The sequence below is a fragment of the Desmodus rotundus genome, chromosome Y (genome assembly GCF_022682495.2).
Source record: "Desmodus rotundus isolate HL8 chromosome Y, HLdesRot8A.1, whole genome shotgun sequence".
In the NCBI taxonomy this organism is placed as follows: Eukaryota; Metazoa; Chordata; class Mammalia; order Chiroptera; family Phyllostomidae; genus Desmodus; species Desmodus rotundus.
This window is the reverse complement of record NC_092332.1, coordinates 5,844,330-5,867,730: the sequence shown is the minus strand read 5'-3', so window position 1 is coordinate 5,867,730 and position 23,401 is coordinate 5,844,330. Positions and strand designations below refer to the sequence as shown.

At 39.7% G+C, this 23,401-nt stretch overlaps 1 protein-coding gene across 1 annotated transcript in view; it reads left to right on the top strand.

The window, feature by feature from the left end:
• The first annotated feature begins 10,472 nt into the window (after nucleotides 1-10,472).
• The window catches only part of LOC139440597 (gamma-taxilin-like), a 99,374-nt gene continuing 86,445 nt past the window's right edge, over nucleotides 10,473-23,401 (top strand). Inside the window, exon 1 of the mRNA XM_071220430.1 lies at nucleotides 10,473-10,524. Coding sequence (XP_071076531.1) covers nucleotides 10,507-10,524 — 18 coding nt within the window. The 5' untranslated portion in view covers nucleotides 10,473-10,506. The remainder of the gene's footprint in view (nucleotides 10,525-23,401) is intronic.

Sequence of the window (23,401 nt, the reverse complement as noted above, 5' to 3'; positions counted from 1 at the left end):
AGCACTTTTAGCTGAAGGGGTGAGGAAGGTGTCAGAGACTCTAGAAGACATGCTGACAGTGAGCTGAGCACACACACAGCTTACTGTGGAGGCCAACACGGGCTCTGTGCCACACTGGTGTTGAGGTCACCCCATCAGATGCTGAGACAGAACTGGACTCTGCACTTAATGTTCTCACAGACTTAGACAGTGGCCTCTCAACCTCTGCCATTCAGTGGTGGGAAGACAGACTATGAAAACTGGCCCAGTAAGAGCAGCACATCCATTGGTAGCTTCATGCAAAGTTACCAATAATTGAGGGAGAAAATAATTGAATTTGAACAGGCACAGAGGTCAAGTGGAAGAAAGACAGAGCTCCAGGGCCCAGGCTGCAGTCCCTCCCCTCCACGGAATTTATTTCTGAGACCAAGTTCATTTTTGCAGATCGTTTATGTTTTCAGTTTTTCTGTTTCCTGTGTTAAAGACTAAATTTCTTTCCCGAAAGGTAAACATATGAGGGGGGCTCCCAAGCCCCCTGGAATTTACTTATAAAAATTATGTATTTATTCTTACATGTTTAAACTTCAGTCACTTCAAAGTACTCTCCATTTGATGCAGTGTGCCTATCGAGACTTTTTTTTCCACTTCTCAAAAGCATTTTTGAACTCATTGCTTTTGACGCCTTTTAGTGCCTCTGCTGCTTTTTGTTTCACCTCTTCCACATCAGCAAAACGTTTCCCTTTGAGGACTGTGTTCATTCAGAGAAACAAACAAAAAAAAGAAGTCGTTTGGGGTGAGATGGGGTGGATAGGGAGAATGGGGCATGGGGGTCATGCCATTTTGGTCAAAAACTGCTGAACACTCAGTGCAGTGTGGGCAGGTGCGCTTGTAAATCACCCATCACAAAATGGGCAAAGGTGTTGAAAGAGTCTTCAAAACAATTCCCTGAAGCCAAATGCAGCCTCTCACAACAATGCCAGCTGGTGTCCTGACACAGATGGGTTCCTAGGACACTCACCTAGTGGGGGAAGCCTGGACTACAAGGGGCCTGCCCTCTAGCAGGTAATTCTGGTTTATTTGGGTCCTCCCTCATAAGCAAGTGAAGAGCAGCTCTTGGCCCTCAGTGTGGGTTTGGGGAAGGTGCTAATTCAGCATGAGTTCCAGCAAGTGCACAGATCCAACTGGACCTCAGCACCCAGGGAGACAAGGCTCAGTTTTGTGCCCCTAACTAGGTTCACCTGGTGGGGTCAGCCTGTGTGTGCCGATGGCCCACCAACCCTCCTGGTTCAGATGATAAAAATGGAGGCAGTGTGATCCACGCCCCGTGATACGTCAAGGGAGAGATTCCACTCCAGTCATCACTGGGGGCAAGGGCTGGGGATGAGTAACAGGCCTCCACAGGGAATTGCTCCAAGTGTCCCCCAAAATGCTTCACCTTCCAGGACACTGTTTACCATGGAAGCACACTCATGGATAGGGCATGGCAACTCACGTTTGTGCATCCGTGTGGTCACCTTTCTGCCCTTACTCCCAGTCACCCCAATGTGTGTTGTGACTTGTTCTATAAGCCACCTCACATGCCTGGAGATGGGCAGGAATAAAAGACAGAGAAAGAGAGATAAATGGGGAGCTCTCTGCTTTCTCCAGGAGGTCAGAATAACTGAGAATTTGCTGGAGGAGAGACCCAGAGCTCTCGGCCAGATTCCACTGTATTTGAGGCATTCATGGAGTATGGCATATTTAACCAGCTCACAAAAGCCTTTGACCCCTCTGAGGTTTTCTCAGCTTGGCTTTCCCACCATGAGAGCCCAACTCTATGCATTGGGTCACTTGGTGAGTAAAACCATTGTTTGCCTATGGGGATAGGAAGTGTCAGACCAAATGACTGCAAAGGAAAAGAAAACATGATAGCTACCCTCACAGATATGTCTTGGAAGTCAGTGCACTGCTGACCACACACAGCTGTCACTTGAGAACATTATAGCAATTCCTCTTAACAGCAATTCCTCTTTTATCACCATCAACCCCATCTGCTATCAAACCTGCAGAGAAATATGAACTGTCACCACCTTGGGGAACTTCTTTGACAATACTAGAGTGGGAGCCAGAACATGATGAATTGCCCAGACATCCAGGAGACAGCTCAGTTTTACTCATACTTGACAAGTGGATCAGCATTACTGTGATATGGTATGGGCCATCTGTTCCAATTTACCCTAGTAGACTTCCCCACTAAGGGGAAGATAACATGCTCAGGTGTTGTGTAATTTGGCTGTATCGTGGTTAAGGTGAATCAACACCTTACTGCCTGTCAAAGATACTTGGGTAGGGAATTAAGAATAATTTGTTGTGCCTTAAAATAGCCTATGTGGAAGGTTATAATGAGTGTTAATATGTAAAATTAATTCAGATTGTAAAAGGTCTTGAATGCTATGCTTAGGAATTTGGGCTTCTAGACACAATGAGGAGCCTTGAAAGTAATAATATAATCTCAACCATAGTATAATTATATATGTTATTTGTTACATAGCTTTGTTGGCAATATGAAGGATGCATTAAAGAGATAAGGGTTGAGGTATAGAGTTAGTTTGGAGCAATATAACACAACCAAAGTGGAAAACCATGGGCACATGATGGATATTGATGGGTTATACAACTGCAAGTACAGTAGAATTCTAAAGGCTGCTAGATTAAACACCTCAATTTCCAATTAAAGAGTAAATAATGTTAATTGGTACATAAGAAACTACACGCTGTCAGCTGATTTCTCACTACAAACTTTGCAGGGCAGAAGGAATTGGCAAGAAATATTCAAAGTGATGAAAAACAAGGACCTACAACCAAGATTACTCTACCCCGCAAAGCTATTATTTAGATTTGATGGGCAGATAAAGCGCTTCCCACACGAGAAAGAGCTACAGGCATTTATCACCCCCAAAACAGTAATAAATGAAATGTTAAAGGATCTTTTTTAAAAAGGAGAAAAATATATTTAAAATATGAACAATAAAATGGTAATAACTACACGTCTATCAACAACTGAATGTAAAAAACACAATAAGTGAAGAAGCAGAACAGACAAAGACTCATAGAGGGAACATTTTGACTGGTGCCAGGTGGGAGGAGTGTTGGTGGGATGGGTGAGAGAGTTGGGGGGATTAACAGGTACAAATTGGTTGTTACAGAAAAGTCATGGGGATGTAAAGTACCGCATAGGGAATACAGTTTATAATATTTTAATAAGTGTGGGTGGTTTCAGATGGGTATGAGATGTATTGGAATGATCACTTAGTGAGTTATATGATGTCTAACTACTGGGATGTATACCTGAAGCTAATATAATATTATATGTCAACTGTAATTGAAAGAGATTGAAAAAAATACAGTGCTAATGATAAATCAGGAGCAGAGAGAGGCAGTTTCAGGAAAGTAGGATTATGGGAAGTGAAAACATTAAGAGATGTTCTAGAGCAGGGTTGTCAAAATTTTCTTGAAGGAGCATATAGTAAATATTTTAGGTTTGCCAACTGTAAAATCTTTGTTCCCTTGAACTCTGTTGTTACAATAGAAAAGTAACCATAGAAAGTGGAGTAGCTGTATTTCAATAATTTTTTTTACAAAGCCAGTGCCCAGGCAATAGTTTGTTGGTGCCCTGTACTCCAGTAGTGCTTCTCAAAACTTTAATGTGTGTATGTATCATCAGAGTAACTGGTTAAAATGTACATGGTGATTCAGTAGGTTTGAAGTAGAGTGGTACTTGGCCATCTTTTGAGTAGCTTTCAGAGTGTTGTGTCAAAGAGGTAAGGAACAGGTTAACTATAAGTGTAACAACCATAATAAGTTCATGTTTTTAAAACAGAAGTCATTTTAAAACTCTCATTTCTACTTCAGTCTAACCCATTAGCCTAACTTCTACACATATCCCATTCTATGCATGTGAGATGCAACTGATTAATGTTTCTCTCCCTCTCTTTCTCCCTCCCTTCCCCTCTCTCTAGAATCAATAAAATAAAATAATTTAAAAATAAAAATAAAAAAGTTTTAACAAAAATATGTAGTCAAAAACTAGCGGTTTCTTGTGACTAAGACTTTTAAACTACCTACTCCAAATGAAGAAACTATTATGAAGTATCTGAAATTCACAGTAAAATTTTTCAAAAATCCTGTCTTACAACACATTTCCACTACATAAAAGTGTTTCGTATTGAACTAAATTACTGTCTGTGGGAAGTACGTGACATGAAAAGATGTGCTGGAAAAAAATCCAGTGATTGGTTTAATTAGCTTTTAATTTTTAAAGCCTCTTATCTGCCAGTTATGCTACCTCTCTGAAGAGGGAAAGACAGAAATCATCCAATGTTGCCTAATATCTCTGAAATATAAGTCCATAAGTTGCCTTTGAAGCTAGGGATCTCTAAATTTACAGACTTGACATAGAAAATATTTCTTAAAAACTAGTCACCTGTCAGAACATGCTATGGGGATGAGGAAAAAAAAGGTCCCTCCAACATTTCAGGACACTTACAAACCCTACTGTATAGAGTCAAGATAGATTTATAAGCAAAGACAAACATTTCTTTGCTGTGGGAGTAACATTATTTAAGCTTTGTGTATAAAACACATTTGACTCCTTGCTGTCTATGCTTCATGAGTATTCTGAGCTTCACTTCACATTACACTTGTGAATAGAAAACATACTTCTAGTGTTGAATAAATTCAAGGCGGTAAAACAGACTAATTTTTAATATTTTATTCCTCTAGTATAAGTAAGAGAAATTACTCTCTTCAGTTTAAATGTATGGTTCTCTTGAACCCTTTTATTGGGCACATGTACCATTGTGATAATAGATGCTTATGATAATCAAGTTGAAAAGAACATTGGTTTTCTCAATTGTATTTTGCCAAAGTATCTCTCAAAAGAAAGTCTTAAAGTGTTTCTTTTGTTTTCTTAACATTTTATTTACTTTAAGAGAGAGGGGCAGGGAGGGAGAGGAACATCAATGAGTGGTTGCCTCTCTCACACCCCATACTGGGGACCTGGCCCGAAATCCAGGCATGTTCCCTGACTTGGAATCGAACCAGTGACCCTTTGGTTTGCAGACCTGCATTCAATCCACTGAGCCACATCAGCCAGAGCTGAAGGTGGTAACATTTTTATAGGTTATTAATTTACACCATGCTCTATTTTTGTTACTGTGTGGTAGGATGTAGGGTAAGTGGAGGCAGTCTGGCTTCCTCTCCCGGGTGTCTGGGTAACTAAGGGAAGTCGTGTTCTCATAGCCTTGAGACTGGGTTCAATAAACTGTTCCCATAACATGAAGTGGGCTCGCATGTGTAGAATTATGCTATGCTATATGATTTTCTGGCTGGAAGCCGGCTTTGTTTGCCTCCAGTGCTTAAGCCAGTAGGGACTCTCTGCTGGGTGCCATGACATGTGCCACACTGGGTAGCCAGGGCCACACTGCATGCCCCACAGAGGGGACAGGTGACACTCAGACAATTGCAGGGACACCCACAGCTTGCAGCATGCATGGCTTGCCCACCCGTAAACAAAGACGTGTCTGACATCCCAACGGCTCTGAGAATATCCCTCTGTCTGCCCAAATACCATGGACATGTCAGGGCTTGAATGGTCACAACACAAAGGACAACTTAAAAATAATATTTAAAAACTTGGAATACTCACATAACACTATGAATATTGATTCCAGCCCCCCAATTAACTTTAAAGTTGTCTCTAGTACTGTTTTTCTGCTTCAATACTTCAATACTTTCCATAAATTCTCAATTAAGTCCTTTATTAAAGGAACAGAAAATATTAATAAAATACAAAATGATTATGATGAGATAATAAATGGCCATGTTCAGGTTTATGTAATAAAAGATGGAAGTAATCCTATTATTAAAACAGTAATGATCAACTATAACTCAACATTGCATAAAGAGTCTGGAAATGTTTGAAAATAAAATGTGCTGCCATGGCTGGCATGGCTCAGTTGGCTGCATGTCCTCTCGCTGACCGAAAGTTTGCTGGTTTGATTCCTGGTCGGGACACATGCCTGGGTTATGGGTTTTAGTCCCCATTCGTGGTGCATATGAGATGCAACTGATTAATGTTTCTCTCCCTTTCTTTCTCCCTCCCTTCCCCTCTCTCTAGAATCAATAAAATAAAATAATTTAAAAATAAAAATAAAAAAAGTTTTAACAAAAATATATAGTCAAAATGCTAAAAAGTTACTACATAACTTGGACTTTTTTATTAACCCAGGGAGATCTCTTTTTCTGTGTTTAACCAATTTCAGAATGAAGATCTTATTTGGTAGTAGACATTCTCTACAAAAAAAAAAAAAAGTAAGATAAATGTTGACTATCTTTTGATTTAAACTAAAAGCTTCCTTTAAATTCCTTAGAATAATGGCTAATAATCATCAACCATCAGGAAGAAGAGTGAGATGAGAACCCATTCTTCTGAAATTATTAGTGGCTTTCTTAATCACCCATTAACAAAGAAAATCATTCTTTTAGTTGATGATAGTGGCATTAAAAATTTACTTGTGGCAGGAAATTCAAATAATATTTGTTTATTTACTTATCTGTTTGTTTATTTATATGTGATTCCATAATTGCTACTAGGAGTGGTAAAAACACTAAACGTGGTAGCAGAATTTAAGTTTAGTAGCTCAACTCTCCTACATGAAAGTGTACATATGTTTTCTGGATCACTGACTAGGCTCTGGGAAGAAATTCACCTTGAGTACTTAGTCTTGTCCTTTTCTTGCTATTTTTTTCTTTTTTTAATTTTAATTTTTATTGTTATTCAATTACAGTTGTGTGCCTTTTCTCCCCATCCCTCCAACCCACCCCAGCCAAACCCCCCTCCCTCCCCCTCCTCCACCCTCCCCCTTGATTTTGTCCATGTGTCCTTTATAGTAGGTCCTATAGACCCCTCTCCCCACTATGCCCTCCCCACTCTCCTCTGGCTATTGTTACAATGTTCTTAATTTCAATGTCTCTGGTTATATTTTGTTTGCTTTTTTTTTTTTCTGTTGATTATGTTCCAGTTACCCAGCAATTCCACTGCTGGGATTATACCCTAAGAACCCTGAAACACCAATCCAAAAGAACCTGTGCACTCCAATGTTCATAGCAGCACAATTTACAATAGCCAAGTACTGGAAGCAACCTAAGTGCCCATCAGCAAACGAGTGGATCTTGCTATTTTTTTCTGATCCCATTACATTTATTAGAATAATCCTGAATAGTATTAGGTTATAAAGACAGGCAGAAGAATGTGTGTGGGGGGAAACAACAGAAAATAAAAGTATCATTTTTAATTGATACTTTGCAATTGTTTGTTTACTTGTTTGTAATCATGCTTTGAATTATTTAAAAAGTCTGTCAAATACGAGTAAAAAATATGCAGACATGAAATTAAAAAGATAATTTTAATGTTCCTTTCCTATTTACAGCACCATAACTACAGGTATATATTACCCTAAGATGATAGCATCACTCTCATTTTTTGATGTTGTTTTGACCTTTAAATTGTCCAAGTAGCCTAAAGTGATGAGGAAAATGGGGATTGGATAGGGAGGGAAGAGTTTATCCAGCAGAACTGCTGAGAGACAGAAACACTAAAAGTTATATAGAGAGACTGATAATATTCCCCAAAAGCAGAATATACACTTGTGTATAACAAGTGTCCTTTCTTCATTAGTATTCACAATTCAATAAAATAATGGGATTGAGAAAATACTTTATCAATTTTTCACAAAAAATGAAGACCTGCTGAATGTTATTTTTGTTTAGTAAATTTTATGTTTAAGTCTCATGTTCCTCTTAAAGAAATGCCAAGTACTGGAAGCAACCTAAGTGCCCATCAGCAAATGAGTGGATCCAAAAACTATGGTATATTTACACAATGGAATTCTATTCAGCAGAGAGAAAGAAGGAGCTTCTACCCTTTGCAACAGCATGGATGGAACTGGAGAGCATTATGCTAAGTGAAATAAGCCAGACGGTGAGGGACAAATACCATAGGATCTCACCTTTAACTGGAACATAATCAACAGAAGAAAAAAGCAAACAAAATATAACCAGAGACATTGAAGTTAAGAACGATCTAACAATAGCCAGGGGGGAGTGGGGAGGGGACAGTGAGGAGAGTGGATTACAGGAACTACTATAAAGGACACATGGACAAAATCAAGGGGGAGGGTGGAAGTGGGGGAGGGATGTGGGTTCAGCTGGGGTTGGTCGGGGGAGGGATGGGGAGAAAAGGCATACAACTGTAATTGAATAACAATAAAAATTTAAATTAAAAAAAGAAAAAAAAAGAAATGCTTAAAGATTTCTTATCTTTTTTCTAACTGATATTTTCTGACTAAAGTATCAAAGGAAAATAGTGAGTAAAAAAATACACAAACACAGCTTTAAAGACATTTCTGAAAACGTTTGTAAAGTTATAAAGGGAAAAAGTCATTAATTATTTTAGAAGACCCATTGTATTGGTATATTTTTTTTGAGTATGGAGGGAGGCTAAAATATTTTCTGAACACCTACTATATGCTAAATGCCATTTTGGTTAGAGATCATCAATGTATAAGGCAGGCATAAAATATAAAACCTCTCAAAGAGCTTACATTCTCAAGGGAATAAAAAAGACAACCAAACACAGATCATTTCAAAAACTGATAAAAGCTCTTAAGATGATAAAATACAATGACATAGGGTGATTGTGGGTAGAGTAGAGAGGGGCAGATGCCTTCCCTAGGTAAGCAGGGGAAATCTATGGGAATTTGAATTAAGATCTGAAGGTAAAATAGAAAAAGAGCATTTTAAGCATAATGCAAGGCATGGCTCTGGCATGGCAATGACTTTGATGTTTAGTTTTGGGGTTTGGGGGGGGTTGTTTGTTTGTTTGTTTTTAAGCCAAAGAAAGAATTCCATAGGACTCTGAAGAAACAAACAAACAACAAACAACCTAACTAACTAACAAAAACTCTACCATCTAGAAAACCACTGAGAGAATTAAGGTGCTGGGTTTCTTCAATGCTATGTGTTAATTCTTATACCATGAATATCAATTAAAAAATCTCATGGAGGTTTAAACCTGGATCACATCTTTGGTAATTAGGACTCAAGCAGATCTTCCATTGTGTAAATGTACCATAGTTTTTTGGTCCACTCATTTACTGACAGGCACTTAGGTTGCTTCCAGCACTTGGCTATTGTGAATGGTGCTGCTGTGAACACTGGGGTGCACAGGTTCTTTTGGATTGGTGTTTCAGGGTTCTTAGGGTATAATCCTGGCAATGGAATTGCTAGGTCAAAAGGCAGATCCATTTTTATTTTCCTGAGGAAATTCCATGCTCTTTTCCATCTATGCAGCAGAAAGAAAGAAGGAGCTCCTACCCTTTGCGACAGCATGGATGGAACTGTAAAGTAAAATAAGCAAAATAAGCCAGGCACTGAAAGACAAATACCATGTGATCTCACCTTTAACAGGAACCTAATCAACAATACAAATGAACAAGGAAAATATAACCAAAGACACTGAAATTGAGAACAGGCTGGCAGTGACCTTATCAGGGGAAAAGGGTGAGGCGTTTGTAGGGACAATGATAAAGGACACAGGGACAAAAACATGGGGTGGGGGGTGGAAATGGGAGGGAGGGGGGAGGGCTGGGGGTTAGGCTGGGGTGGGGAGAAAGGCAGAGAACTGTAGTTGAACAACAATAAAATTAGAAAAAAAAAAAGACATCTTCCATTCCTACAGAAACATTCCGACTCAGTTCATCTGCATTTTATACTTTGCTTAAACTTAAAACAATTACATTGTTTTCCTTTGTTCAATGAAAAGGACAATATATTTGTCTCAACATTAAAAAAGGTCATAGTTAACATGGGCACACTTGTTAGTTGGTATCTATTAAAAGATACTATCCAGATTAGGGGTTAGCAAACTGTTTTGTAAAGGACAAGATAGTAAGTATTCTGGGCTTTATGCACATATGGTGTTTGCCTCAGATACTCAGTTCTGTTTTCCAGCATGAAGGCATTGATAGACAAATATGAATTAATGACTCTGGCTATATTTAAATAAAACTGCATGTATATATACTGACATTTCAATTTCATATAATTTTATGCCATGAAATACCATGCTTCTTTTGATTTTGTTTCAGCCAGTGAAACATGTAAACACTATTCTTAGTTAGAATGTTTATTCGTATATGCACAGGCTTGAGTGAGCATTGGCCGTATTATAGAAGTCCAACTCAGTGTTTGTAGTCCGTCAGTCTTATCTACTGTAGGGCGAAGCCAGATCCCTCAAAATACGTTAGAAGCATTCGCTGAGCTCTTCGAACAGTGAGCTTTAGGAGTGTTGTAGTTCGCCGGCTGCTGCTGGGTGATTGGTTATAGAGGTTTCGGATGCTTGCGTCATATCTTCGCGACTAGGGAAAAGACCGAGTGCGGTGTGGAGGCGGCGCTGTAAGGAAAAGGAAAGCCGGAAATGGTTGGACGATGATGGAGGCATACGAGGTCAGTCCGAGAGATGTTCTGTTTACCGCCTGGGTTATAAAGCGAACAGTATCGTTTGTCACTAATTTTAGTCCGGAGACGCACGTTCGCGTTTTTTTCTCCTACGGTGGTGACAGCGGCAACAGGTGTATGGGGTTGGACCGTAACCACGCAGTACAGGTTTCTGGTGCTATTTTGGAACTGGCCAGTGATCATGAGGGGCACCAAGTTGCATCCCGGACTGATAGATAAAGGGGTCGAAACAAGGGCTTGTGAGTTGCGACACTACGTGCGTGGAGTCACACACTGTCACCGTAGAATCCTTGGAGTCCTGTTTCGGTGTCCTAGCCTGCGCCGATGGCGCCGCTGACAGGTGACAATAACGGACAAAAGTTCCTGTTCATACTGCTTTCGATGATGATATACAACTGTTCTGGCAACAAACGTTTAATCAGTTAGTATGTTAAATAACTAAGTTCAAAGGTTGAGTAATTAATGACTTTTTTTGGACCACTTTTTCTGTTCAATAACTTGGTATAAGTAGAATCTATTTGTGTTTCTGTTATTTTATTTTGTATACGCACTTGCACATTTCCTTTGTTTTCTGATGTTTTTATTGCACATCTTTCTACTTTTATTTGTTTCCTCATTTAACTGACTATTGAGTGGTATTGAAATACTTGATTAAATATTACTTTGGAATTTTCACTTTCAAAACAAATAAATTCGTATATTTGTAAAAATTACTTTTAAGTAAGTTCTTTATGACACTTAAATTTTAAAATTTCTTGTGGATAACAAACTTGGAAAACTATTCTTCAATTCTAAATTAATCTCTGCGCCTGTTTTTTTTGAAGCAGACATAAAAAGACCCCGTGGCAGCACCAGCAAGCACAGTTTTCCTTGCCTGTGCACATTTAAACTTTAAACTTTAAACTTTGCTCATTTTTCTGCTGCTTCTCAGACTGCATAATTTGTTTTACATTGTCACTTAAGGACATATTTTCATTGATTTTTGAAGAGAGAGAGGACGTGGGAGAGCAAACGGACGAAACATCTCTCTGTTGCTTCCCTTAGCGCGGGGAAGCAGGTGGAACCCTCAGCCCTTTGCAGTTCAGGACAGCGCTCCAACCCACTGTGTAATTTTCCTTGACCTACCTTCCCGTTCGTGGATCCTTCTGCCTGCTAAAACCTGCTGTTGAACCTATCTACTGAATTTTTAATTACAGTTACTGAACTTTTCAAGTCTCCAGTTTCCATTTGGTTCATTTCATTATAATTTATATTGGTACTGTTACTTTGTTGATACTTTTCCCCCCAGCTGATTTCCTTTAGCACTTTATGCTAGCTCTGGTTTTTCCTAGCTCTGAGTTTATTTACAGCACTTGATTTCACATCTGTATCTAGTATGTTCAATGCCAGCTCTTCCTCAAGGACAATTTCACTTAACTTCTTTTATTCGTCTGACTTACCCAGACTTTCATGTTTCTTTACATAACTTGTAATTCTTTTTGTTGGCTACTGAATATTTGGAATATTCTGTTTTGGCTGTCAAACAAATACTAATCTTGATTTAGATAACAGACCTTATCGAAAGAGACTACTGGAATAGAGAGAATATGCTGACCTAAGACCTGTGAAAGTGTCTCACACTAAGCAGAGAATGATTTCTATTTTTCCCTATTGGGGCGAGAAAGCAGGCTTAGTAGAAACTTTTTAAGGGGAAATCGAGCAAACAAAGGTGACTGAGCCGCAGCTGATTGTTGCAGTTAGCTGTTGATAGAGGCATATTCTGTGTTTTAGTGCTTGATCGTGAGTAAGCCAGACCTCAGGGGTCTGTGGGAAGAAAAGTAGCTTGAGTAAGGTTTGGTCAAGAAAAGGCAATACTTTCTCTCTGCTGCATAGAATTCCATTGTGTAAATATACCATACCTACTATAAAGGACACATGGACAAAATCAAGGGGCAGGGTGGAGGTGGGGGAGGGAGGGGGGTTCAGCTGGGGTGGGATGGAGAGATGGGAAGAAAAGGCATACAACTGTAATTGAATAACAATGAAAATTAAAAGAAAAGAAAAGGCTATACTTAACTAAGAAACAGGCAGCTATGAACACCAAACTCTGGAAATTGGACAATATCCTCCTAGTCTTTACACTTACTGTTTCACTGATTTGTCGCTAAGTGGGGTTTAAGGCACGTTATTCACAAAGTGTGCTGGACTGTAACTCCCTGGAAAGTAATCCATTCTAACTGGGAAATTTCTCCAGGGTAACTTTTGGAAAGACTGCTTGGAATTATGCTGTCAGTTATTTAAAGTGTCCCAGGTTGTCTTCATTTTCGCACCACCACTTTCCCTTCTGCCTCCCCCCACCCCAATTATCCTTTCCCACCTCCCCTCCTCCTCTGGTCTGGTTACTGTTACTGTTTGGGGTTCTGTGTGTGTGTGTGTGTGTGTGTGTGTGTGTGTGTTTAACATTTTAGAGAGATGGGAACAGAGGAAGAAAGAGAGGGAGAGAAACATCGGTGTGTGGTTGCAGGCCCAGGCATGTGCCCGGGAACTGAACCAGTGACCCTTTGGTTCGCAGCCCACGTTCAATCCACTGAGCTACACCAGCCAGGGCAGTTTGTTCTAAATTTCAGTGTCTCTGGTTCTATTTTGCTTGCTTGTTTGTTTTGTTGATTAGGCTCCACTTATAGGTGAGATCCTATGCATTTGTCCCTCACCGCCTGGCTTGTTTCACTTAGCATAACGCTCTCCAGTTCCATCCATGCTGTTGCAAAGGGGAGGAGTTCCTTCTCTCTTTCTGCAGCATAGCATTTAATCGTGTAAATGTACCATGGTGTTTGGATCCACTCATTTGCTGATGGGCACCTAGGTTGCCTCTACCACTTGGCTTTTGTTAAGTTGTGCTGTTGTGAACATTGGGGTGCATAGGATCCTGTGGATTGGTGTTTCAGGGTTCTTAGGGTATAGTCCCAGCCATGGAATTGCTGGGTCAAAAGGCAGTTCCATCTTTAGTTTTCTGAGGATATTGCAGACTGCTTTCCACAGTGGCCTCACCAGTCTGCATTCCCACCAACAGTGCACTAGGGTTCCCCTTTCTCCACAGCCCCACCAGCACTTGTTGTTTGTTGGTTTGTTTGGATAGCCATTCTGACCGGTGTGAGGTCATATCTCCCTGTGGTTTTACTTGGCATCTCTCTGATGGCTAGTGATGTTGCGCATCCTTCCATATGGCTCTGGGCCCTCTGTATGTCCTCCGTGGAGGAATGTGTGTTCAAGTCCTTTGCCCATTTTTTTAATAGGGTTTCTTGTCTACCCAGAGTGGAGTCGTGTGCGTTCTTTATATATTTTGGAGAGCAAACTCTTGTCTGAGGTATCATTGGCCAATATATTTTCACATACATTTGTTTCCCTTGTCATTTGGGGGAAATTTTCTATAGCCATGCGAAAGATTTTTAATTTGATGAAGTCCCATTTGTTTACTCTTCCCTGTATGTCCCTTGCTCTAGGTCGCATATCAGTGAAAGTATTGCTGTGTGGAATATCTTGAGATTTTCCTGCCTATGTTCTCCTCTAGGACTTTCGTGGTGTCACGACTTATATTTAAGTCTTTTATCCACCTTGAGTTTATTTTGGTGTGTGGGTACATTGGTGGTCGAGTTTTACTTTCTTGTATGTAGGTGTCCAGATCTCCCAACGCCATTTGTTGAAGAGACTATTTTTACTCCATTTTATGCGCCTGTATCCTTTCTCGAATATTCATTGACTGTAGAGACTTTGGGCTCTCTTCAGCCTCCTTTTGTTCCGTTCCATTGGTCTATGTGTCTGTTCTTATGCCAGTACCAGCCTATTTTGATTACCATGGCCTTGTAATGTATAGTATGATGTCAGGTATGGTAATCCCTCCTACTTTGTCCTTCTCTCTCAAAATTGCTGTGGCTATTCAGGGTTGTGTATGGCTCCCTATACATTTTTGAAATGTTTGTTCTACGTCTGTGAGATATGTCATTGGTACTTTAATGGGGATTGCATTGGATCTATAAATGGCTTTGGATAGTATGGCCATTTTGATGATGTTAATTCTTCCGATCTGTGAACACAGAATATGATTCCATTTGTTTGTGTCTTCCTTAATTTCTTTCTTTCACTGTTGTGCATTTTTCTGAGTACAGGTCTTTCACCTCCTTGGTTAGGCTTATTCCTAGGTACTTTATTTTTCTTGTTGTGATGTCAGATGGGATTTTTTCCCTGATTTCTGTTTCTCATATTTTTTTGTTGGTGTTCAAAAATGCCTTTGATTTCTGAATGTCGACTGTCTATCCCACTGCTTTGCCAAGTTCACTTATTAGGTCAAATAGTTTTTTGGTGGAGTGTACAGTGTCTTCTATGTACACTATCATGTCATCTGCAAGCAATGACAGTTTTACTTCCTCCTTTCCAATTTGGATGTCTTTTATTTCTTCTTCTTGTCTAGGACTTCCGATACTACATTGAATAGAAGTGGTGAGAGCGGACATCCTTGTCCTGTTCCTGATCTTAGGGGGAAAGCTTTTAGTTTTTTCCCATTGAGTATGATGTTGGCTGTAGGTCTCTCATACATGGCCTCTATTAGGTTGACGAATTCGCCCTCTACTCCTGCTTTGCTGAGTGTTTTAATCACCAGTGGGTGCTGTACCTTATCAAATGCTTTTTCCGCATCTATTGATACAATCATGATTTTTGTCTTTCCTTTTGTTTATCTGATGTATAACATTTATTGATTCATGAATATTGTACCATCCTTGCACCCATGAGATGAATCCCACTTGATCTTGGTCTGTGATCTTTTTGATGTATTGCTGGGTGCAGCTTGACAATATTTTGTTGAGGATTTTAGCGTCTGGGTTCATCAGCAATATTGGCCAATAGTTTTCTTTCTTTGTTGTATCGTTATCTGGTTTGGGAATTTGGTCATGCTGGCTTCGTAAAGAGAGTTTGGGAGGCTTCCCTCTTCTGGGATTTTTTTGGAATAATCTGAGAAGGATAGAGGTTAGCTGTTCCTTAAATGCTTTGTAAAATTCTCCTGTGAAACCATCAGATAAAGGGCTTTAGTGTGACGGGAGTTTCTTGATTACTGCTTCAATTTCACCAACTGTTATTGGTCTTGTTCAGGCTTTCTGCTGCTTCTTGACTGAGTTTTGGAAGCTCATATGTTTCTTAAAATTTGCCCATTTCACCCAGGTTTTCAAATTTCTTGGCATATAGTTGCTTGTAGTAAAATCATACAATCCTTTGTATTTCTGTGACATCGGTTTTTATCTCTCCTCTTTCAATTCTGATTTTGTTTATGTGGGTCCTCTCTCATTTTTCCTTGATGTGTCTGCTTTAGGGCTTTTAGATTTTGTTCATCTTTTCAAAGAACCAGATCCTGGATGTATGGAGCCTTTAGATTGTTGTTTTCATCTCCATGTCATTTAATTCTGCTCTGATCTTGATTATTTCCTTCCTCCCACTCAATTTGGGGTTTTGTTTTTTTTTTTTTTTTTGGTGGTCTTCCTCCAGTCCTTGTAGGTGTAGGGTTAGGTTGTTTATTTGAAACATTTCTATTCTTTTTAGGTAGGCCTGTATCACTATGAACTTCTCTCTCAGGGACTGCCTTTGCTCTGTCCCATATGTCTGGGACTGTTGTGTGGTCATTTTGATTTGTTTCCAGAAACTTTTTGATGTCTTCCTTGATCTCATTATTGGCCCATTCATTTTTTAATAGCATGCTATTCAATCTCCATGAATTTTGAGCATTTTTGAGTTTTTTCATTGAGGTTGGTTTCTAGTGGCAGTCCCTTGTGGTCCAAGAAGATGCTTGATATGATTTCAGTTTTCTTCAATTTGCTGAGGCTGGTTTCGTGTCCTATCATGTGGTCAATCTTTGAAAATGTTCCATGTTTATTTGAAAAGAATGTGTACTTTGCTTCTTTGGGATGAAATGTTCTTTTTATATCTGTTAACTCCATTTGATCAAGGATATTGTTCAATGCTGCAATATCCAGGTTGATATTTTATTTGGAAGATCTGTCCATTGTTGGCTGTGGGGTGTTGAAATCCCCTATTGTAATTGTGTCATTGTCTACATCCTCTTGAAGTCCTCCAAGATTTTCCTTATCTATTTGGGTGCTCCTATGTTGGGTGCATATATGTTTACAATGTTTGTGTGTTCTTGATGGATTCTTCCCTTGGGTATTATGAAGTGTCCTTCAGTGTTTCTTTTTATGGCCCTTATTTTGAGGTCTTTTTTTTTAATTTTTAAAATATTTTTTGTCTGATATGAGTATTGTTACCCTGACTTTTTTCCCTGGTCATATGCTTGGAGTGGTGTTTGTTTGTTTGTTTGTTGTGTTTTTGTTTGTTTATTTGTTTGCCCCCCCCTTCACTTTCAGTCTGTGTAGGTCTTTTGTTCTGAGATGAGTCTCTTCTGGCAGCATATGTGCACCTCATGCTTTCTTATCCATTCAGCTCCTCTATTTCTTTTCATTGCAGCACTTAATCCATTCACACTCAAGGCTTCTAATGATGGATATTTATTCATTTTCCCCCTTTGTGCTGTGTTCCTCTTTCAGTCCCCCTTCTCCTCCCTCTTCTTATGGCAGTCACTTTAGCATCTCTTGCAGTGCTGGTTTGGTGGAGGACACGTATTCTTTCAGCCTTCTTTTGTCTGGGGAACTCCTTTTCTTGCCATCCATTTTATTTTTATTTATTTATTTTTTAATGGTAAGGCTGTCCTTTGATAAACTACAGTCAAAAAATCCTGTACTTTTCCACTTTATTATTATTATTATTATTTTAATTTTTATTGATATTCAATTACAGCCTTTTCTCCCTGTCCCTCCTCCCCACCCCAGCCGAACCCACCTCCCTCCCCCATTTCCACCCTCCCCTTTGGTTTTGTCCATGTGTCCTTCATAGTAGTTCCTGTAATCCCCTCTTCCCACTGCCCCCCCCCCAGGCTATTGTTAAATTGTTCCTAACTTCAATGTCTCTATTATATTTTGTTTGCTTTTTTCTTCTATTGATTACGTCCCAGTTAAAAGTGAGATCATATGGTATTTGTCCCTCACCGCCTGGCTTATTGCACTTAACATAATACTCTCCAGTTCTATCCATGCTGCTGCAAAGGGTATAAGCTCCTTTTTTCTCTCTGCTACATAGAATTCCATTGTGTAAATGTACCATTGTTTTTGGATCCACTCGTTTGCTGATGGGCACTTAGGTTGCTTCCAGCACTTGGCTATTGTAAATTCTGCTGCTATGAACATTGGGTTGCATACGTTCTTTTGGATTGGTGTTTGAAGGTTCTTAGGGTATAATCCTAGCAGCAGAATTGCTGGGTCAAAGGGCAGTTCCCTTTTTAGTTTTCTGAGGAAATTCCATACTGTTTTCCACAGTGGCCTCACCAGTCTGCATTCCCACCAACAGTGCACTAGGGTTCCCTTTTCTCCGCATCCACTCCAACATTTGTTTGTGGATTTGTTTATGTTGGCCACTCTGACTGGGGTGAGATGGTACCTCATTGTGGTTTTCATTTTCATCTCTCTGATGGCTAGTGATGCTGAGCATCTTTTCATATGTCTCTGGGCCCTCTGTATGTCTTCCTTGGAGAAGTGTCTGTTCAAGTCATTTGCCCATTTTTTAATTGGGTTGTTTGTCTTCCTGGAGTGGAGTAGTGTGAGTTCTTTATATATGTTGGAGATCAGGCCCTTGTCTGAGGTATCATTGGCAAATATGTTTTCCCATACTGTTGGTTCTCTTTGTAATTTGGTGCTGTTTTCTTTAGCCATGAAGAAGCTTTTTATTTTGATGAGTTCCCATTTGTTTATTCTTTCCTTTATGTCCCTTGCTTTAGGGGATGTGTCTGTGAGGATGTGTCTGCGTGGAATGTCTGAGATTTTCCTGCCAATGTTATCCTCAAGGACTTTTATGGTGTTATGGCTTATATTTAAGTCTTTTATCCATCTTGAGTTTATTTTCGTGTATGGCGTAAGTTGGTGATCAAGTTTCATTTTTTTGCACGTAGCTGTCCAGATCTCCCAACGCCATCTGTTGAAGAGGCTGTTTTTGCTCCATTTTATGCCCCTGCCTCCTTTATCAAATATTAATTGATCGTATAGACTTGAGTTTATTTCTGGGGTCTCCGTTCTGTTCCATTGGTCTATGTGCCTGTTTTTATGCCAGTACCAGGCTGTTTTGATTACAGTGGCCTTGTAATACAGCTTGATATCAGGTATTGTGATCCCTCCTGCTTTGTTTTTCTTTCTCAAAATTGCTGCAGCTATTCGGGGTCGTTTGTGGTTCCATATGAACTTCTGAAATATTTGTTCTATATCTGTGAAATATGTCATGGGTACTCTAATAGGGATTGCATTGAATCTATAAATTGCTTTGGGTAGTATGGCCATTTTGATGATGTTAATTCTTCCAATCCATGAGCATGGTACATGCTTCCATTTGTTTGTGTCTTCCTTAATTTCTTTCTTCAGTGTTGTGTAGTTAGTTCTGAGTATAGGTCTTTTACCTCCTTGGTTAGGTTTATTCCTAGGTACTTTATTTTTCTTCTTGCTATATCAAATGGGATTTTTTTCCTGATTTCTGTTTCTGCAGTTTCGTTGTTGGTGTACAGGAATGCCTTTGATTTCTGGGTATTGACTCTGTATCCAACTGTTTTGCCAAATTCATTTATTAGGTCGAGTACTTTTTTGATGGAGTTTATAGGGTTTTCCACGTACACTATCATGTCATCTGCAAACGGTGACAGTTTCATTTCCTCCTTTCCAATTTGGATGCCTTTTATTGCTTTTTCTTGTCTGATTGCTGTGGCTAGGACTTCCAATACTATGTTGAATAGGAGTGGTGAGAGAGGGCATCCTTGTCTTGTTCCTGATCTTAGTGGGAAAGCTCTAAGTTTTTGTCCATTGAGTGTGATGTTGGCTGTAGGTCTCTCATATATGGCCTTTATTATGTTGAGGACTGCTCCCTGTATTCCCACTTTGCTGAGTGTTTTTATCAGAAATGGGTGCTGCATCTATTGATATGATCATGTGATTTTTGTCTTTGCTGTTGTTGATGTGATGCATTATGTTTATTGATTTGCGAATATTGTACCATCCTTGCATCCCTGGGATGAATCCCACTTGGTCATGGTGGATGATCTTTCTAAAGTATTGCTGGATGCGGTGTGCTAATATTTTGTTGAGAATTTTAGTGTCTGTGTTCATCAGCAATATTGGCCTGAAGTTTTCTTTCTTCGTTGTGTCTTTATCTGGTTTTGGGATTAGGATGATGCTGGCTTCATAAAAAGAGTTTGGGAGTCTTCCATCAGTTTGGATTTTTTCATATAGTCTGTGAAGGATAGGGGTTAGCTCTTCCTTAAATGCTTTGTAGAATTCTCCTGTGAAACCATCTGGTCCAGGGCTTTTGTGTGAATGGGAGTTTTTTGATGACTGCTTCAATTTCGTCTGCTGTTTTTGTGTGTTCAGGTTTTCTGCTTCTTCTTCATTCAATTTTGGAAGATTATATTTTTCTAGAAATGTGTCCATTTCACCTAGGTTTTCAAATTTCTTGGCATACAGTTCTTCATAGTGTTTTCTTAGAATCCTCTGTATTTCTGTGGTATCAGTTGTAATCTCTCCTCTTTCATTTGTGTGTATTTGGATCCTCTCTCTTTTCTTCTTGATGAGCTTACTTAAAGGCTTCTCGATTTTGTTTATCGTTTCAAAGAACCAGCTCCTGGACTCATTGATCCTTAGAATTGTGCTTTTAGTCTCTATGTCATTTAGTTCTACTCTGATCTTGGTTATTTCCTTCCTTCTGCTTGCTGTGGGCTGTCTTTGTTGTTGTTCCTCCAGTTCTTATAGGCGTAGGGTTAGGTTGTTTGAAATGTTTCTATCTTCTTAAGGTAGGCCTGTATTGCTATGAACTTCCCTCTCAGGACTGCCTTTGCTGTGTTCCATAGGTTTTGGGTTGTTGTGAGTTCATTTTCATTTGTTTGCAGAAAGTTTTTGATTTCTTCCCTAATCTCGTTCTTGACCCATTCATTGTTTAATAGTATGCTATTCAGCCTCCATGATTTTGAGTGTTTTGGGTTTTTTCCTTTGGGGTTGGTTTCTAGTTTCAGTCCCATGTGGTCAGAGAAAATGCTTGATATGATTTCAATATTCTTGAATTTGTTGAGGCTTCCTTTATGTCCTATCATGTGGTCTATCTTTGAGAAAGTTCCATGGACACTTGAAAAGAATGTGTATTTTGCTTCTTTGGGATGCAAAGCTCTATATATATCAGTTAAGTCCATTTTCTCTAGGGTATTGTTAAGTGACACAATATCCTTGTTGATATTTTGTCTGGAATACCTGTCCATTTTTGACAGTGGGGTGTTAAAGTCCCCTACTATAATTGTGTTGCTGTCAATATCTTTCTTGAAGTCCTCCAAGATTTTCTTTATGTATTTGGGTGCTCCTATGTTGGGTGCATATATATTTACAATGTTTATGTCTTCTTGGTGGATTCTTCCTTTGAGTATTATGAAGTGACCTCCTGGGTCTCTCTTTACGGCCCTTCTTTGGAAATCTATTTTGTCTGATATGAGTATTGTTACCCCTGCTTTTTTTTTCCTGTCCTTTTGCTTGGAAAATTTGTTTGCAGCCCTTCACTTTCAGTCTGTGTAGGTCTTTTGTCCTGAGATGAGTCTCTTGTAGGCAGCATATGTGTGGGTCATGTTTTCTTATCCATTCAGCTGTTCTATGTCTTTTGATTGGAGCATTTAATCCATTTACGTTTAAGGTTATTATCGATAGGTAGTTATTCATTGCCCTTTTTTCCTACCTGTGTTCCTCTGTCTTTCTCTTTTCCTTCCTTTCCTTAAAGCAGTCCCTTTAGCATCTCTTGCAGAGCTGGTTTGGTGGAGCTGTATTCTTTTAGACTTCTTTTGTCTGGGAAACTCTTTATTTGCCTTTCTATCTTGATTGAGAGCCTTGCTGGGTAAAGTAGTCTTGGTTGCATTACTGGTTCTCTGCATTACTGGTACTGCATTACATGCCTCTGGTTCTCATTACTTGGAATATTTTTTTGCCATTCTCTTCTGGCTTGGAGCGTTTCCATTGAGAAGGCAGTTGCTAACCTTATTGGGGCTCCCTGTATGTTACTTCCTTTCTCTCTCTTGCTGCCTTTAAGATCCTCTCGTTGTGTTGGAAATTTGCCATTTTATTTATGATGTATATTGCAGTGGGTCTCTTTGGGTTCCTCTTGCTTGGGACTCTCTGTGTTTCCTGGATTTGGGTGGCTTTTTCTCTCCTCAGATTCAGGAAATTTTCCATCATTACTTTTTCAAACAGGTTTTCTATCCCTTGCTCTTCTTCTTCTCCTTCTGGTATTCCTATTATTCGGATATTGTTACGTTTCATGTTGTCCTGCATTTCCCTTATTGCGTCTTCATTCTTTCTGAGCCTCTTTTCCTTCTCTTGCTCTTTCTGGGTGTTTCTTTCTACTTTGTCCTCCAGCTCGCTGATCCGATCCTCTGCTTCATCAAGTCTGCTTTTAATTCCTTCAACTGTGTTCTTCAATTCAGAAATTGTATTCTTCATTTCCTCTTGGCCCTTGTTGATAGTTTCTATTTCCTTTTTCATGTTGATATAGTTTGCAGTGAGTTCATTGTAGTTTCCCTCTAGTTTCTGGTAGTTCTCTTTGAGCTCAGAGAGCTCAGTGAGCTTCCTGATGACCATTGCTTTGAACTCAGTATCTGATAGTTGACTTGCCTCTTTTTTGGTTAGCATTCTTTCTGTGACTTCCTCCTTTCCTTTCATTTGGGAATTGTTTGTTTGTCTTCCCATTGTTTGTGAGGCTCTTCTTGTTAGCCTCTGCTTCTTAAATTGATCTATTCTGACTCCCTGGGTTTATGATACGAACTTCTATGGTGGAATGCCAATGGGATTCAGTGGTGCTGTCTCCTTAATCTCCTGTGCTCACTGGTCTTGAGCTGACGTTTATGGGTGTAACACTGTCTTACTCTGGTCTTTTCGGCACTCCAGGTTTTCTTGTCTCACCTGTGGGAAAAAGAGGAATGGGGGCAAAAAAAAAAAAAAATGAAGGAGGGAAAAAGGGATTAGAAAAGGAAAGGAAGGAAGGGAGTAGGAATAAAGAAAGATCGGAGGCAAGATAAGAAGGAAATTTTTATCAAAAATTAAAACAACAGAATAAATAAAAGAAGGCAGGAAGAAGGAATAAAAAAGGTAAAGGATGGAAGGAATAAGGAATAAAAAAAGAGAGAAGGACAGAAGGGGGAAAGAAGGAAAGAAAAAAGAAGAAGAAGAAAAAAAAAAAGTTATTCTGCTGGCTTTAAACTGGTCAGGTTAGTTCTGCTGGTGGTCCTGTCTGTTGAACGGGAGGGGGTGGTTGGAAGGATTGGTTTCACTTTTCTCCCTTCCTGATCCACACTCTTCACTGTTGTTCAGCCTTCAGTCTAGTTGCTCATGGTCCTTCTGCTTCCCACTAGGCCTTTAGTTCACCAGGTGTGGCTGTCCTTGAGTTGCACCAATTACGGGCAACTCACACTCCACCTTCTTGCTCTTTGCTGTCTTAGATGCTAGGGGCTTTTGGTGCTGCTGTGGGGTAGTTCAGCCCCCTACTGGGTCGTGTCTTTCTGGGGAATGCAGTCTCTCCTAGCCCTGCAGCTCCCCTCTGCTGGGCGTTCTGCCTTCCTCTTGCTGGGCGTTCTGCCTTCCTCTTAGAGAGCCAGTAGGCCCTTCAGAGTTCTGTGCCCCGGGGCTACGTAGGAGTTTTCAGAACCAGTGCTTTTTTTGGCTTTGGTCGTCTGCAGGCAGCCAGGCTGTTGATCAGGTTGTGTGGCCGATCTCCGCTTTGGACTTCGGTTGGT